This window comes from Herpailurus yagouaroundi, unplaced genomic scaffold, assembly GCF_014898765.1.
Source record: "Herpailurus yagouaroundi ecotype Mexico unplaced genomic scaffold, PumYag 191, whole genome shotgun sequence".
Taxonomy (NCBI): Eukaryota; Metazoa; Chordata; class Mammalia; order Carnivora; family Felidae; genus Herpailurus; species Herpailurus yagouaroundi.
In genome coordinates, this window is record NW_024412422.1 from 14,546,775 (window position 1) to 14,563,212 (window position 16,438).

The window sequence follows — 16,438 nt, forward strand, 5'->3', positions numbered from 1 at the left end:
GGCAACCCCAGACTGTTCTTGGGTTATCTAAACATTTCCATTTTAATTACATCCGGTGTAGTCTCAGCTTCTATTTTGTTTTAAGTGTTATTTTTATTTATTTTTTAATTTAATATTTACTTATTTTTAGAAAGAGAGAGAGAGAGAGAAAGAAACAGAGCATGAATGGGGGAGGAACAGAGAGAGAGGGAGACACAGAATCGGAAACAGGCTCCAGGCTCTGAGCCATCAGCCCAGAGCCTGACGCGGGGCTCGAACTCCCGGACCGCGAGATCGTGACCTGGCTGAAGTCGGACGCTTAACCGACTGCGCCACCCAGGCGCCCCTAATTTTTATTTTTAAAAATGTTTATTTAGTTAGAGGGAGGGATGGAGTGCACAAGTGTGGGAGGGGCAGAGAGAGAGAGAGGGAGACACAGAATCTGAAGCAGGCTTCAGGCTCTGAGCTGTCAGCTCAGAGTCTGACGTGGGGCTCAAACCCACAAACCGTGAGGTCGTGACCTGAGCTGAAGTCAGACGGTAACTGACTGAGCCACCCAGGTGCCCCTAAGTGTTACTAATTTTTAAATTGAATTTTTCATTGAAGTCACTTTGTCAAGGAATACTAAAAGGCAAATAATAAGAAAAAACAGCCCCATGCTTAACCTTCTCCATTCCCATTCTTGATGTCATTTTTCACAATTCTAGATGTTTCTTTTGTTGTTCACCTTCATATTTCCTAAAGAACCTGCCAATGTGGTTATTTCCTGATGTATCTAATATAATCAGTTTTAGACAACTGTTAACTTTTCAGAGTAGATATGGACTTTACTGTCCTACTCCTTCCCCATACCCACTTGCCCTCTGTCATCTAACAGAGATTTATCATAACTTTTGGCTAAATTAATGATTAGTGTTTACTCCTTATGTCTGTGCAAACAGTGTTCACTGCTGAGCCAAGAAGCACATCATAAGCACACTGCCTTTCTTGTTCAACCCTTCATTTTTCCTGAAGTTAATCATTGCTTTTATTTTTATTTGCCTGGTTATTTACATACCTGTTATTTTTTTCCCCAACTGCTCTAACATCTCTGCCACGTATTTATCAATAATGGGTTCTGTCTGCTTAAAAATATGAGTGTTACTATTTTCCTAGAGGCCTTTGTCCCAGAGCTCTCTGTCCTTCTGTCCCAGTCTATATTGTTTGCTCTTTAGATTTATTGCAAAGTAGTCACCCGAGGACTTCTCATCTTTTCTCCTCTGTATTGGATCCTGTTTTCTAGATTTCACATCTTCCTCTTTTCTTGTTTAGGCCTTTGTTTCGCTGAAGCACATTTTTTTTTTTTAATTTAAAAAAAAAATTTTTTTTTCAACGTGTATTTATTTTTGGGACAGAGAGAGAGCATGAACGGGGGAGGGGCAGAGAGAGAGGGAGACACAGAATCGGAAACAGGCTCCAGGCTCCGAGCCATCAGCCCAGAGCCTGACGCGGGGCTCGAACTCACGGACCGCGAGATCGTGACCTGGCTGAAGTCGGACGCTTAACCGACTGCGCCACCCAGGCGCCCCAACTGAAGCACATTTTTTAGTATCTTCCTAAGAAAGGTTTCATGGGACATCTCTCTTTTATGTCTTGTGTGAATTCTGGAATAAAGTTGGGTACAGAATTTAAGATTGAAGTAACTTTTCTTTGGGGGGGGCGTCTGGATGGCTAAGTCGGTTGGGTGCCTGACCCTTGATTTTGGCTCTGGTCATGATCTCACATGACCAGAGTTCAAGCCCTGCATTGGGCTCTGTGCTGATAGCATGGATCCTGCTTGGGATTCTTCCTGTCTCTCTGCCCCTCCCCTGCTTGTGCTCTCTCAGTCTTTCAAATTAAGACTTAAACAAACAAACAAAAAAGAAATAACTTTTCTTCAGATATTGAGGGTATTGTTCATTGATTTCTAGCTTCTAGCATTATCACAACTCTGCTGTCCTTCTGATTTAATTTTTCTAGAACTAACCTTACACTCTTCATAGACTGGGGCGGGATGAGGGTATAGAGGATACATGGTGGCCTGGCTGTGCAGGGCGGAGAAGGGATCCTGTGTTTGCCCCTCACCTTCCTGGTGCCTTGTGTCTCCAAACGTTCATGGAGGTTTCGTGGGGAGTAAACTGGTACCTGCCTGTTCCCCTGTTGCCAACATTTCGTTGTAATCCTCTGCCTTCTGTAGAGTTACTTTCCATCTGCCTAAGACTCCTGAACTATCTTCTCTCCTGTTGTGTCGTCTTCTGCTTTCTTTGTTTGTAGGAGTTAACACTTAAAAAAAATTTCCTTCCTACCATTTTGAGTGGAACGAGGGGAGGGGAACAGAAAACCAATGTGGCCAATCTGTTTTTTTTTTTTAATTTTTTTTTCTTAATGTTTTATTTATTTTTGAGACAGAGAGAGACAGAGCATGAACGGGGCAGGGGCAGAGAGAGAGGGAGACACAGAATCAGAAGCAGGCTCCAGGCTCTGAGCCATCAGCCCAGAGCCCGACGCGGGGCTCGAACTCACGGACCGCGAGATCGTGACCTGAGCTGAAGTCGGACGCTTAACCGACTGAGCCACCCAGGCGCCCGCCAGTCTACTGTTTTTAACTGGGTGCTAGCTCCCACTAAAGCACAAGGGAAATCTATCGCAAGTCACAAATTTGTTTTTTGCTTATTTCTTGCCCCTTTGTTTTTGCAGGATAATTACGGGGACACGAGGGCTGTGTTTCTGACTTTTGCTTTTTTTTTTTTTTTGGCAGGTTATTGAAAAAGAAGCAAAAAATTTTATTGATGAATCTTTTAAGACACTTCGATCAGCTGAAGCAGCGTTTGACATGCTTCTAAAATTTAAGCATATTCGTTCACGGGACGCTATTAATCGGCAAATGATGATGAAATTTAATGATATCCTGGCACAGTATTGGAAAGAGGTAATTGAAAGATCGACAGGTGCCAGAGCAGTGGAAGGACACTGGGCAAAATGTGGAGAGCTGAATGGGGCCATTGTCTGTGTCTCCTATTCAAATCCAGAGAGACTGTGGAATTTTCCCCAGTGAGCGTGTCACATGCCACAGATCACCAAAACAAAGTGGGGTTATTTAGTGAGGAAATTCAGTAAGAATTTATCAAGTATAATATATACCTTACATTGTGATGGGCTCTGTACGAGTTTGTAGTTGTAATAATCACATTAATAACAGCAGAAGTCCTAGCTAATCGTGTGCCGAGATCATGTATGTATCTGCATTTTAATTCAGAATGATGTATCCGGTGCTCACGTATTTCCGGGTATGGTGTTAGGCACAGAGATAGATAAATGAAACACAGATTTTTCCTTCAAGTACCGAGTGGGAGAAAGAGACAAACAAAAACAAAAACAAAAACACCCAACTTATCATCTTATTCAGAGGATGAAATGAGAATATGTGAAATAATTTGGTCAACGTCAGTTAGCAAAATACAAAGGGACAAACTGGTCTCCAAATATGTGGTTTCCTCTTGATGCAGTACCAAGAGACTACGAACTTTGTAGTAAAAACCTTTACTTTGTAGTAAAGGTTTGTTATTTTACGTGAAGCTTTGAAGGTCAGAAGTCTACAGTGGTTGCATTGGGTTGAAAACAAGGAGTCAGCAGGGCTGTAGCCTTTCTGGAGTCTCTAGGGAGATTCGATCTCCTGGTTTTTTTTCCCCCCAGCTTTTAGGGATTCATGGCCCCTTTCCATCTCCAAAGCCAGCGATGGCCAGTCCCACTTCGCCTGGGGAAAGACTCTGACCCTCTCTTCTGCCTCCTCCTTCCTTTTGTAAGGGCCCTTGTGATTACCTTGGGCCCACTCAGATGATCCGGGGTCTTGTCCTATTATAAGGTCAGCTGATTGTCAACCTCAATTCCCCTTTGTCATGTAATGTAGTAAATTTACAGATTCTGGGCATCGGGACCAGGGATGCCTGGGGGATGGGGGGAGGGATGTTATTCTGTCTCCCACATCTAATTACCCACGTGAGAGTGTGGAGATGCTTCTTTTAAAATGCAGGTCCAGGGGCACCTGGGGGGCTCAGTCGTTTAAGTGTCTGACTTCAGCTCAGCTCATGATCTCGAAGCTCGTGAGTTCAAGCCCAGCATCAGGCTCTGTGCTGACAGCTCAGAGCCAGGAGCCTCCTTCGGATTCTGTGTCTCTCTCTCTCTCTCCTTCTCTCTCTCTGCCCCTCCCCGGTTCGTGCTCTGTTTCTCTCCTCTCTCTCTCTTTCTCTCAAAAATTAACTTAAAAAATAATAAAATACAGGTCCAGACCATGTGGTCCACCAAGTTCACTTCTGGGTGTATACCCTAAAAAATTGAAAAGTATGCTTTTTTTAAATGTTTATTTATTTTGAGGGAGAGAGAGAGAGCAAGCGGGGGAGGGAAGGGAGAGAGAGAATCCAACCAGGCCCCATGTTGTCAGGGCACACCCCGACATGGGGCCTGAACTCATGAACTGTGATAGATGAATGGATACATAAAATGTGGTCTGTCCATACAATGGAATATTCCCAGCCTTAGAAAGGAAGGATATTCTTTTTCTTTTAAAAATTTTTATTTATGTATTAAAATTTTTTTAATGTTTATTTTTTGTTATTTTTTTTTAATGTTTACTTATTATCGAGAGACAGAGCATGAGCATGGGAGGGGCAGAGAGACGGGGAGACACAGAATCCAAAGCAGGCTCCGGGCTCCGAGCTGTCAGCACAGAGTCTGACGTGGGGCTCGAACCCACTAACTGTGAAATCATGACCTGAGCTGAAGTCGGACGCTTAACTGACTGAGCCACTCAGGTGCCCCTTAATGTTTATTTTTGAGAGAGACAGAGCATGGGCATGAGCAGGGGAGGGTCAGAGAGAGGGAGACACAGAATCTGAAACAGGCTCCAGGCTCTGAGCTGTCAGCACAGAGCCCAACCTGGGGCCCGAACCCACGAACTGTGAGATCAGGACCTGAGCTGAAGTCCGACGCCCAACCGACAGAGCCCCCCGGGCGCCCCAAGAAAAGACATTGTGACACATGCTCCAACATGGATGAATCTGAAGACATTATGTTAAGTGAGATAAGCCAGTCAAAAAAACCCCAATTACTGTATGATTCCACTTACATGAGGTGTTTAGAGGAGTCAGATTCCCGGAGGCAGGAAGTAGAGAGCACCAGCGACCAGGGGAGGAGGAGGGGGAGTTAGTGTTTCATGGGAGGTGGATGCAGGTGGTGGTTGTGTGACAGTGTGAATGTGCTTAATGCCACTGAAATGCATTTAAACATGGTAAACTTTGAGGCGCCTGGGTGGCTCAGTCAGTTGGGCATCCGACTCTCGGTTTCGGCTCAGGTCATGATCGCACAGTTCATGAGTTCGAGCCCCGCATCGGGCTCTGTGCTGACGGCTGCTTGGGATTCTCTCTCCCCTCTCTCTCTGCCCTGTCCCCCCCCCCCCCCAATACATAAACATTAAAAATGTAAAGACCTACATCTCAAGTTAAATCTTTCTTGGCGAACATGGTGATGCATATCACAGACCACTTTTGATTGCTTTTCAGATCGACATAGTTAATAAACTCTTTGTTCAGAACCTGGACAACCCGCCACTGTGGAAGAACCACCCTCCGGTAGCAGGTGCAATCTACTGGGAACGGTCCCTGTTCTTTCGGATCAAGCACACCATCCTCCGATTTCAGGAAGTGGAGGAGATATTGGAGAGTGACCGAGGAAGAGAGGTATGTTTCTTCCCCGGAACTGTCGCCGGGCGTATCTCACGGGCGACCTAGAGCCGCCGGTGTGAGAAGCAAATCCTGGCCTGCGACTTAGAAGGCCTTTCCTGTGGTCCCTGATTTCAGGCTCATACATATGATTGTACATATGATATCTTCCAGGTAACAGGCACGTGGGCTTCTCCCTGAACTTGATTTTCAGCTTCTCTGGAGGGTGACCATCTTTCTGATAATACTGTTCCTCCCCCACCCATGGGGTTTTGAATGTTATATAGAAGGGGTCGACAAATCTTTTCTTGAAAGGTCCAGAGAGTAGGGGTGCCTGGGTGGCTCAGTCGGTTAAGCGTCCAACAGCTCAGGTCACGATTTCGCGGTTCGTGAGTTCGAGTCCCACGTTGGGCTCTGCGCTGACAACTCAGAGCCTGGAGCCTGCTTCGGATTCTGTGTGTGTCTCTCTCTCCCCCTCCCCTTCTTGTGCATGCTCTCCCTCTCAAAAACAAATAAACGTTAAACATAAATTTGAAAAGGTAAAAGCCGTTCTTAGCTCTTGGGCTGAGGTCTGCTGATCTCTACTTGTCGGCCTGGATTTCAAGCCATACCTTCTCATACATACCCTGCAAAATTCTTGGAAATCTGTATACTTGTTTTTGCAAAATGCACTAACATTTTTTTTTTTAATAGAGTGAGAGAAAGAGAGGAAAAGGTGTTAGATTTCTGAGGACAAACTGACGATTGCTGAGTTCTTTGACAGGTGAGACAGAAGTACTTGGAGGTGGGTTGGACAATGAAAGACTATGAAGACAGAAAGTATGAGCTGTGGAAAGAGGTAACGGAACAGGCCCTGCCGAATCTGATGAAGAAGAGTCTGCTTACTAAGGTACGTACTTCCAGACCCTTGTCCAGATCGTGGCGGTCAGGTTAGGTGATGGCGTCTGCGATTTTCTGGAGGTCTGGTTTGTCGGCACGGTTTGCCGTTGATAGGTATTTCCAAGTGGAAGACGGAGAAGGGCCAAGGTTGTCCGGGGAGGAGAGGACAGGGGCAGAGAGGGAGGAGGCGGAGGCAGCATAAGGTCACGGTTAGGAAATGCGCCCGAATCCGGCAGCCCTGCTGACTCTGTGGGCGAGCGGCTTCGCACCGAGCCTCAGTTTCCCCATTTGTAAAATGAGTTGCATCAGATGACATCAACACACAAAGTATTAGCTGAACCGGGTGTGAAATGGCTGACAGTTGAGCTACGGAAAAAAAAACACCATTTTGCACGATTCACCCTTCCCTTATGTACAGTGCTTTAGCCGGAGCCTGCTGCCCAGCAGACGCTCCGTAAAGAAATACTAGCCGTGAGGGAGGAGAGACCCGGGCACAGCATCTCTAGGTGTGTGGCCTCTGAAACCCTGAAGTAGGTTCCGAAATGAGTGCAGAGGGCCAGACTGGAGACGGCTTGGGTCCCATCGAAAGGGGCAGCTCCTGCTCAATCCCGGTCTCTGCTTGTCAGCGTTCCTGGTTTTTCCAGGGAAGCCAGAATTCCTGATTTGCATGCGATTGACCACTTTTTGGACGTGGGTGGCTACGTCGAATTCCTTAAACCCTGTTCACTGAACAAAATATGTGCTCTAGCTAGCTCCAGCCCGCCTCCCGGTCTATCAGGGCATCAAGGGCCCTACGCGGATCGTCTGCAAATTTACGTTGAACTTGGGTCGTCTGGACCGCTTCTTGGACCGTCCTTGCCATGCTTGTGAAATGTCTCTTCCACAGACTTCTGCCGCTGCTGATGAGGCTGCGAACTCCGAGAAGGGGGCCGTGTTTGTAATAAATTTTTCACCTGCTCTCAGGGAGATTATTAACGAAGCAAAGTACTTGGAACAGTTAGGATTCCCCGTCCCCGAGTTAGCAAGAAATGTTGCTCTCCAGGAGGACAAATTTCTTAGGTAAAAAGATCTGTCTCTTAAATCAACAGGGAACTTTTTGATCTCAGGACCCCTTTCTATTCCATTCCGTTACAAATTATTGAGAACCCCACCCCCTCCTGCTTTCATTTGTCTGCATTTTATAGCTACCGGTATTTACCATGCTGGAAATTAAAACGAAGCAATGTGTGAACTGTGTATCTATCCATTCACCTGAAAGTAACAATAACAAACCTGTTATGTGTTAAAAACAAACAAACAAACACTTCCCAATGAGAAGTATACCGATATTTTCCAGAAAAGGAAGTTAGTGGGAAGGTTGGCATTGTTTTAAATTTCTGCAAATCTTTCGATCAAAGTTTTAGGCTGGTGAAAGGTCTTTGGTAACCTAGATAAAGGGTAAGCTGTTTACGAGCTCTGTTGTGTGTCCTCATGTCAATGACTTTCCTGTAACACACAGGTACACAGACGGAATACAGCGTATGCTGGATCATTATCACATGCTCGTAGGAAAGTTAAATGAGGCAGAGGCTCTGCTTCTCGACGATCATTCCCAGGAGTTGATAAGAGTGTTTAGGTCTGGATATAAGAGGTTAAACTGGAACTCACTAGGTAACATAATTCATCCTCCTATTCATTGCCTTTTAGACTTTGGAATGCAAAAAATATATGCTTGTAGGTTATTTTAGTTGAATTATAATCTTTGCATGTCTATAGACACGGTCAACACCCAGGTTTTGAATATTAATCATTTATATTTGGTGGAACTTGGAATTCATCTCAAGGCTTTTGTGGGGACTGAAGACAAGATTTGGACACCCTGCTGACCCAGTGCTTTCTCCTCCAAAAATAAAGCAGCCTTTACTGTTTTTCCTAATATTTTTCTATTTTCTAATATTAAAAATTTTAATTTTGAGATAATTTATAGATTCACACCCAGTTGTGAGAATTAATACAGAGAGGTCCTGTTTACCCTTTGCCCAGTGCCCTGGCAGTAACTTCTTGCAAAACTATAGTACAACTCACAACTCAGATGTGTTGACAGTTGAGGCACAGAGCATTTCCATGCCGCAGCGATAACTCATGTTGCCCTTTTATTTATATTTATTAAAAAAAATTAAAAAAAATTTTAATGTTTATTTTTGAGAGAGGGAGAGAGACAGAGTGTGAGCAGGGAGCGGGGGTGCAGAGAGAGAGGGAGACACAGAATCGGAAGCAGGCTCCAGGCTCTGAGCTGTCAGCACAGAGCCTGATGCAGGGCTCGAACCCATGAGCTGTGAGATCATGACCTGAGCCGAAGTCAGACGCTTCACTGACTGAGCCACCCAGGCGCCCCTATATAAAAAAAAGTTTTAATGTTTATTTATTTTTGAGAGAGAGAAAGAGGCAGGCAGAGAGAGAGGGAGACACAGAATCTGAAGCAGGTTCCGGGCTCTGAGCTGTCGGCACAGAGGCCGACGTGGGGCTGGAATTCACAAACTGTGAGATCATGACATGAGCCAAAGTCGGACGCTCAACCAACTGAGCCACTCAGGCGCTCTACATGTTGCCCTTTTAAAAAAAAATTTTTTTTAATGTTTATTTATTTTGACAGAGAGAGAGAGAGAGAGAGAGAGAGTGAGCGAGAGAGCATAAGCGGGGGAGGGGCAGAGAGAGAGGGAGACACAGAATTCGAAGCAGGCTCCAGGCACCGAGCTGTCAGCACAGAGCCCGACGCGGGGCTCGAACTCACGGAGCGCGAGATCATGACCCAAGCTGAAGTCGGACGCTCAATTGACTGAGCCACCCAGGGACCCCACATGTTGCCCTTTTAAAGTCCTACCCACCTCACTCCCATTCCTAGCCTCAACCCATGCAATCGCGAATCCATTCTCCATTTCTATAATTTCGTCATTTCAAGAGCGCTCTATAAAGGAAATCATATATGCCCTTTTGGGTTGACTTTGCCACCTTAGCCTGATTCTCTGGAGGGTCGTCCAAGACGTTGCACATATCGGTAGTGTGTTCCTCTGGTGACTGAAATCTCATGGTTTCAATGTGCACAGTTAGGTTAGCCATTCACCTGTTGAAGGATATCTGGGTTGCTTCCAGGTTTGGCTATGATGAGTAGACGTTTGTGCCATAAAGCCATTTGTGTGTGGGGTTTTATGTGAGCGTGAGTTTCATTTCACTGGGATAAGTGCTCAAGAGTGCAGTTTCTGGGTCCCATACTACTCGCATATTTAGTCTTTTTTTTTTTTTTTTAATTAATTGCCGTGGAGCTGGCTGTGCCATCTTATATTTCCACCTGCAATGTGTGTTCCACTTTTTCTGGATGTTGGCCAGTATTTTGGTATTATCACTATTTTTAAAAAATTGTAGCCATCATGTAGCTCTGTGATGATCTCGTTGTGGCTTTGATTTGCATTTCTATATTGGGGAATGATGCCGAGAATCGTTTCGTGTGCTTCTTTGCCATCTGTATGTCTTTTTTGGTGAGATGTCTGTGTTTTTGCCCATCTTCTAATTATATTGTTTGCTTTTTTACTTTGAGAGTTCTTTATATGGTTTAGATACTAGCCTTTTGTGGGATACGTGGTTTGCAGATATTGTCTCCCAGTCTGTAGCTTGTGTTTTCATTCTCCTAACAGCATCTTTTGCAGAGCAAAAGTTTAAAATTTTGAGAACCCCAATTTATCAAGTTTTCCTTTTACGGATCATGCTTTTGGTGTCAAGTCTAAGGACTCTTTTTGCCTAGACTGACATCCCAAAGATTTTCTCCTTTTTTTTCCAAGTATGTTATAATTTTATATTTTATAGGTAAGTCTGTGATCAATCTTGACTTTTTTTGTTTTGTACAAAGTGTGAGGCTTAAGGTGAGGCTAATTTCTCCTCCTCCTCCTTGACTATGGCTATCCAATTGCTTCAGCATCATTTGTTGAAGAGGGTGACTTTTTCCCGTTAAGTTGCATTTGCACCTTTGTAAAACACCAGTTGGTCATATTTGTATGGGTCTGTTTCTGGGTTTTGTGTTCTGTTGATCTATGTGTCTGTAGCTATATGCTAAGTCTTGAAATTGGGTAGGTAGCCCGATTCTACCCATTTTTTCTCTTAAGCAAATTGTTTTGGCTGTTCCAGTTTCTTTGTTTTTCCATATAAATTTTAGAATAATCTTGTCTGTATCTACCAAAAAATGCTTGCTGGGATTTTGTGTTACCTCGGTATATCAGTTTGGGGAAAATTGATATCTGTACTGGGTTGAGCTTTGTGATCCATGAACATGGTATATCTTTCCATTTATTTAGATCTTTGATTTATTTTTTTTTAATTTTAAAACATGTTTTTAATGTTTACTTACTTTTGAGAGAGAGAGAATATGCAAGCAGGGGAGGGGCAGAGAGAAAGGGAGACAGAATCTGAAGCAGGCTCCAGGCTCCAAGATGTCAGCACAGAGCCCAATGTGGGGCTTGAACCCAGGAACCATGAGATCATGACCTGAACTGAGGTTGGATGCTCAACTGACTGAGCCACCCAGATGCCCCTGATTTCTTTCATTAGCACTGTGTCATTTTTAACATACAAGTTTTGTACGTGTTTTGTTAGATTTATGCTGAAGTATTTAATTTTTTGTTGAATGGTTGTAAATGATACTGCGTTTTTAATTTTGGTGTCCATATGTTTGCCACTAGTCTATAGAAATACAGATAATTTTTTAATGTAATTCCGTCTGCCTCCATGGCCTTCTCTGATGCGATCATGACAGGCATGAGGGGCAGAGACATTGGGGTGCCTCATCACAGTTTTATGAAGGTGGAAATCTAGGCTCTTCAGCTGGCTCTTACTGGGATGAGTTTGAGTGAGGTCATGGTTTTGTCTATGGAGTTTGGAGTAGAGCAGTGACTGTACAATTTTCTGTCTTGCCAGGATGTCCCTTTCCTGGTCCTGTGGCTAAAGAGAGCAGGCTTCTTTTTGGACTTTGGCTTCAGCTCCGCATCTGAGATACAGAAGGAAAAAGAACCCAGGAAATTCATCACTGTGAACCCTTGGGTCCCAGAGTGGGGACCCAAGGTCCGTAGCCAGTTGGCTTCTCTCCACTTTTTTAGAGTCTTATGTTTGTTTGATAGATAATGTGCAGGGTTCTCAACTGTGATTAGCAGGAGGAATAAGGAAAAGCACATCTCCTCCCTCTTCCTGGAAGTAGAAGTTCCCTTTAGTTTTTTAAAAAGGCACTTTTGCTCTTCTTTTTCCCCCTTCTTCCTCTTTCCCTTATTTTCAAATCTTCTCCCTTCTTTTCCTTGTCATTTCCTTCTCTTCTTCCTATCTCCTTTGTGTGGAAAACATGTATGTTTGGACTTGGGCTCTGGAGCTAAACCCCTGGGTTAAAAGTCCAGCTCCGCCCACGTGACTCAACCTTGTGGAGGCTCAATATCCTCATCTTTAAATTCAGCATAATATTAGTACCCAATTCACAGGACTGTTGTAAAAAATTGATGACAGAATAATATGCTTAGACCGCAATGTGACCGATCACATGTGTTTAATCCAGGTTTACTATTCATCTTATTCCTGGTTATTTTTCTTTCTTTAAAAAAATTTTTTTTAACGTTTATTGATTTTTTGAGAGAGAGCACGAGCACAAGCAGGGGAGGGGCAGAGAGAGAGGGAGAGACAGAATCCGAAGCAGGTTCTGGGCTCTAGGGTCTGAGCTGTCAGCACAGAGCCTGACGCAGGACTCAAACTCACAAACCATGAGATCATGACCTGAGCCGAAGTCGGAAGCTTAGCCGACTGAGCCCCCCATGCGCCCCTGCTGGTTACGTGTCTAAGCAGCAGGCCAAAGGCGATGTACGTGGATCAGGGTAGAGTGTAGGTTCAGGTTGCCATGCCAGTGAGAAGACAACAGCTGGACCTTCTGTTTCTCCTCACAGTGCTTTAGATGATGATTTGCTAAAATCTGAGCAGGAGAAATGTATCGTTCAGTTGACTCTGAGAACAGGGCTCCTTGTCCTAGTCCCTGAGGGTGCTATGTGGATGTTTGCTACCACGAATACCCAAGGGGATGGAATGAACATGGTCTCTCCTGGGAAGGGATGCCAATATTAACATTCTGGATGTCGGTCGGCAGGGTATGGACAGAAAGAGCTGAAAGCCAAGTATCTTTTTCTTTTCTCTCTTTTCTCCTTCCGAAGGTATTGCTGACTACATAACTCGGTGCAAACAGGCCATTGGGAAATTCGAGTCCCTTGTCCACCAGATTCATAAGAATTCAGACGACATTTCTTCCAGGCTGACGTTAATAGAGTCTGTAAATCTCTTTAAATATCCAGCAGCTAAAAGTGAGGAAGAACTCCCAGGTAGATATGATTTCTTATTCTCTGATTACAGAAGAAATTAAATGAAAGAACCCATCGGTCATGGCTGCGTGTGCACAGGCGTGCACCCCCCCACCCCTCCCCCACGTTTGTTTAGGAATAAGACCATTCCTAAAGGTCTTAGTCATTTACTGGAAAGGATCATGAGTAATTCTTGCTTTTTGCCCTGTTTTACGTCTTGCTTAGTTTCACGGATCCCTGACTCTGTGGGGACCAGTAGTACTTTGGCAATAACTTCATAACAGTAACACAGATTGTGTTTTTATGGGCTCACGTTTACTTGTTCAAGCAACATCTTTTAAGCGGTCTCAGATGAGTCTAAAAGCAATTCAAGAAAAGCAAAATCGCCCAGAGAAAATAAAAGCCGCCTTTTGCACGTGGTGTGCTTTGGCACACGCAATGCACATCCCTGTGTTGTCATTTATTCTTTTACTTAGGGCGTGTTGTGAACTTTTGGCGTTGACGTATTTTCTGCTTGCAGTCTAGGTTAGAGGCTGCTTTTGTATTTTTAAGATCTGCAGTTAGTGTTTGGATGGCTCTGCGAGTAACATCCCTCCCCGTGTTCACGAAGGACTGTAACCGGTGTCTTCCTCTTCAGGCGTGAAGGAATTCTTTGAGCACATTGAGCGAGAAAGGGCCAAAGATGCGGACCACATGGTCAGGTGGTATCTTGCCATTGGGCCTCTGCTGACCAAAGTTGAGGGTCTGGTCATCCACACCAACACAGGCAAGGCTCCCAAACTGGCCTTCTATTACGAATACTGGGAACATAAAATTTATGACGTCTTGACAAAGCTCATCCTGAAGTAAGTCCACCTCGTTTCCTGTCGTGAAGGCAGTGTGCATAGATTAAAGGAGTTTACGCACGGGAGTAGTTAAAGGAAGGGTCATAAAGTGCAGAATAGAAATGATTTGGACGGTAAGTCTGCTTTCTGGTCAAAGAGGCTTCCTGCTCACAGGAGGGAAGGATGGCTTTCTAATTTGGCTCACGTTCTTGTCAGGCCCCTCAACGTTCGGAAAAGGAAATTATCCCTCGTGGGATCATTCTGGGAAGCCGCCCTAGGACATTCAATGTCTTCTATGTGAAGGACCCCCGAAGAAATTTCTCTAGTGTCCCTTTTGAGCTTAGCCTCCTGAGAAAGTATTATTTTTCTTTTTGTCTTTTGTTTTTTTGTTGTTTTGTTTTTAAATTTTTTTTTTTAACGTTTATTTATTTTTGGGACAGAGAGAGACAGAGCATGAACGGGGGAGGGGCAGAGAGAGAGGGAGACACAGAATCGGAAGCAGGCTCCAGGCTCCGAGCCATCAGCCCAGAGCCTGACGCGGGGCTCGAACTCACGGACCGCGAGATCGTGACCTGGCTGAAGTCGGACGCTTAACTGACTGCGCCACCCAGGCGCCCCTGTTGTTTTGTTTTTAAACGGTGTGGATACTATAGATTGTTGACTTGAAAGATTTCCCTTTTCTCCTTGACTGCTAGGAAACTTAGAACCGAATTTGTAGCCTAAATGCAGCAAATGTAGAAGTATTTACGATTGCATTGTCAGTTACGTTCTCGTGACTCTAGACTCTATACATACCCTCTGCGTATATGTATGTAGTTGAATCTAACATGTATGAGAGCTTACTCTGAAGGCTCGTGCTATACTCCTTTTACAATCTCACCCTCGTTTTCCGGACACAGTGTGTTGGAAGATTAAGCGACTTTCTTAGCCTCGGTCACACACACACCTTGTAAGAAGAACGGCTAGGATGCGAACCTGGTCCAGCATCACTTTGCTAAACATCTGTGATACGTGTCTCTTTATTTTATCCCACTTTGAGTTTAGGGTCTCTTACTGCAGTCAAAGCATTCTTGTGAGCTGCTAAAGTCCACTTGGGAACAAGACGTTAATAAATAAAATAAATACCTTTGGTCGTCTTGCTTCCTGGACCCAGTTTGACAAATTTCACTAAGTTGATCCTTTACAAAAATCTGTTTTCTACACGTTTCATTTATCTTTTTTTGTTGTTGTTGTTGTTTTTCATTATTGCTTCTTAGATTTCTGCAGCAGCTTCTTACACAGGGCACCTCCTATAGTGTTTCCTTTTTTAATATGCTATGCTTTCCCTTGATCCGTCTGTCGATCCGTCCATCCATCCATCTATCCATCCACTCATTCACTCATTCATTCACTCACAGGTTTCTTAGATCCTGCATGTGTCAGGCACCAGGCCAGACAGGGCCCCTCTCCTTCTGGATCTTTTCCATCCTCATAGGAGAGACACAAAACACCAGGAACCCAGACATAACCAAGATGATTTCTGTGGAAGAAATAAAGCAGCACAGTGTTTTGGGACAGGAAACAGAGTGGCCGTTTTAAGGGGGTGCTCAAGAAAGCCACCCTGAGGCCGCGTTTTAGCTGAATCCTGAGGACCAGGAGTGAGCCACAAGAGGGGGGCCCTTTCTGGGAGAAGACAACGCCAGTTTTATGACCATCTTTCCCAAACCATGTGGAACAGCTTTTGGAAGTCATCGCTGTTATTCAGGTGTCTTTCAACCCATAGATATTCACTTCCCAAAAGTGGAAATGAACTACATATAAGTATAGGCCAAAACGGGGGCACATGATAAAACTCAGTGCGCATTGCCTGCTATGACTCCAGAATGTCTTACTCCACACAGAGGGTTTTCACGTGTGACTTTTGCGACACTAGCTGTTTCCGTCAAGTGTTGGATATACTCCACTCCATTGAGTCCTGGGTCTGTCTGTTTTTTTTTTTTTTTTTTTTTTTTTTATTAACCCCTCTTAGGAATTTGCAGTCTTTTAATTCTTTAATCCTGGGAAACGTCCCTCTGTTCCAAACGGACACCATCCTGACGGCGCCCGAGATCATCCTCCACCCCAACGCGAATGAGATCGACAAAATGTGCGTCCGTTGTGTCCGAAATTGCGTGGAGATCACCAAGGTAAGGGCGGAGGGGTCTGTGGATCCACAGCGGGGCTTGTGGCCACCGGCCGCCAGGCCCTCCGGCTTTGGGGAGCACGTCGCGGAGGCCGCGGAGACGATGGGCTCCGCTCTGCTTCTTGTCCAGACTCTTGCCCTCTTCTGGGCTTCTCTTCCAGCCCTCGAGATCCTGGGTGTCCCAAGGCTCGATCCAGGCTCCCTTTTCTCCTCTCCGTGTGATCCCGACCCGTCTCGTGCCTTTTAATGCCATCCTCGCCCAGACCTCTCTACTACCCACCCCGCTCTTCAAGTCTCTTGCCTCCTCGATGTGTCCCCTGCGACCCTGGTGTTGGCAGGTCCAAGGTGGAATTCTCGACTTCCCGTCTTGCACCCTGCCCCTGCCCCCGGTTTCCCTACTGCAGCAAGCGGCACCCGCAGCAGCCCAGATGCACGAGCCAGGAGCCCAGGAGCCGGCCCTGATTCTAGGGTTTCCTCTCGTCCACCTCTGTCCCACCCATCGGAGGTCTGGTT

The 16,438-nt window shown here is 45.1% G+C and overlaps 1 protein-coding gene across 2 annotated transcripts in view; it reads left to right on the forward strand.

Annotated features, from left to right (window-relative positions):
- DNAH10 (dynein axonemal heavy chain 10) overlaps positions 1-16,438 on the forward strand; it is a 144,042-nt gene that overhangs the window by 34,604 nt on the left and 93,000 nt on the right. The window contains exons 12-19 of one of the 2 annotated variants that reach the window (XM_040444042.1): positions 2,756-2,926; positions 5,553-5,729; positions 6,475-6,600; positions 7,477-7,649; positions 8,089-8,240; positions 12,797-12,961; positions 13,578-13,785; positions 15,773-15,929. In XM_040444042.1, the coding sequence (XP_040299976.1) occupies positions 2,756-2,926; positions 5,553-5,729; positions 6,475-6,600; positions 7,477-7,649; positions 8,089-8,240; positions 12,797-12,961; positions 13,578-13,785; positions 15,773-15,929 (1,329 nt within the window). Of the gene's footprint in view, positions 1-2,755; positions 2,927-5,552; positions 5,730-6,474; positions 6,601-7,476; positions 7,650-8,088; positions 8,241-12,796; positions 12,962-13,577; positions 13,786-15,772; positions 15,930-16,438 lie in introns of those variants that run through there. The other variant, XM_040444043.1, reaches the window with a different exon arrangement.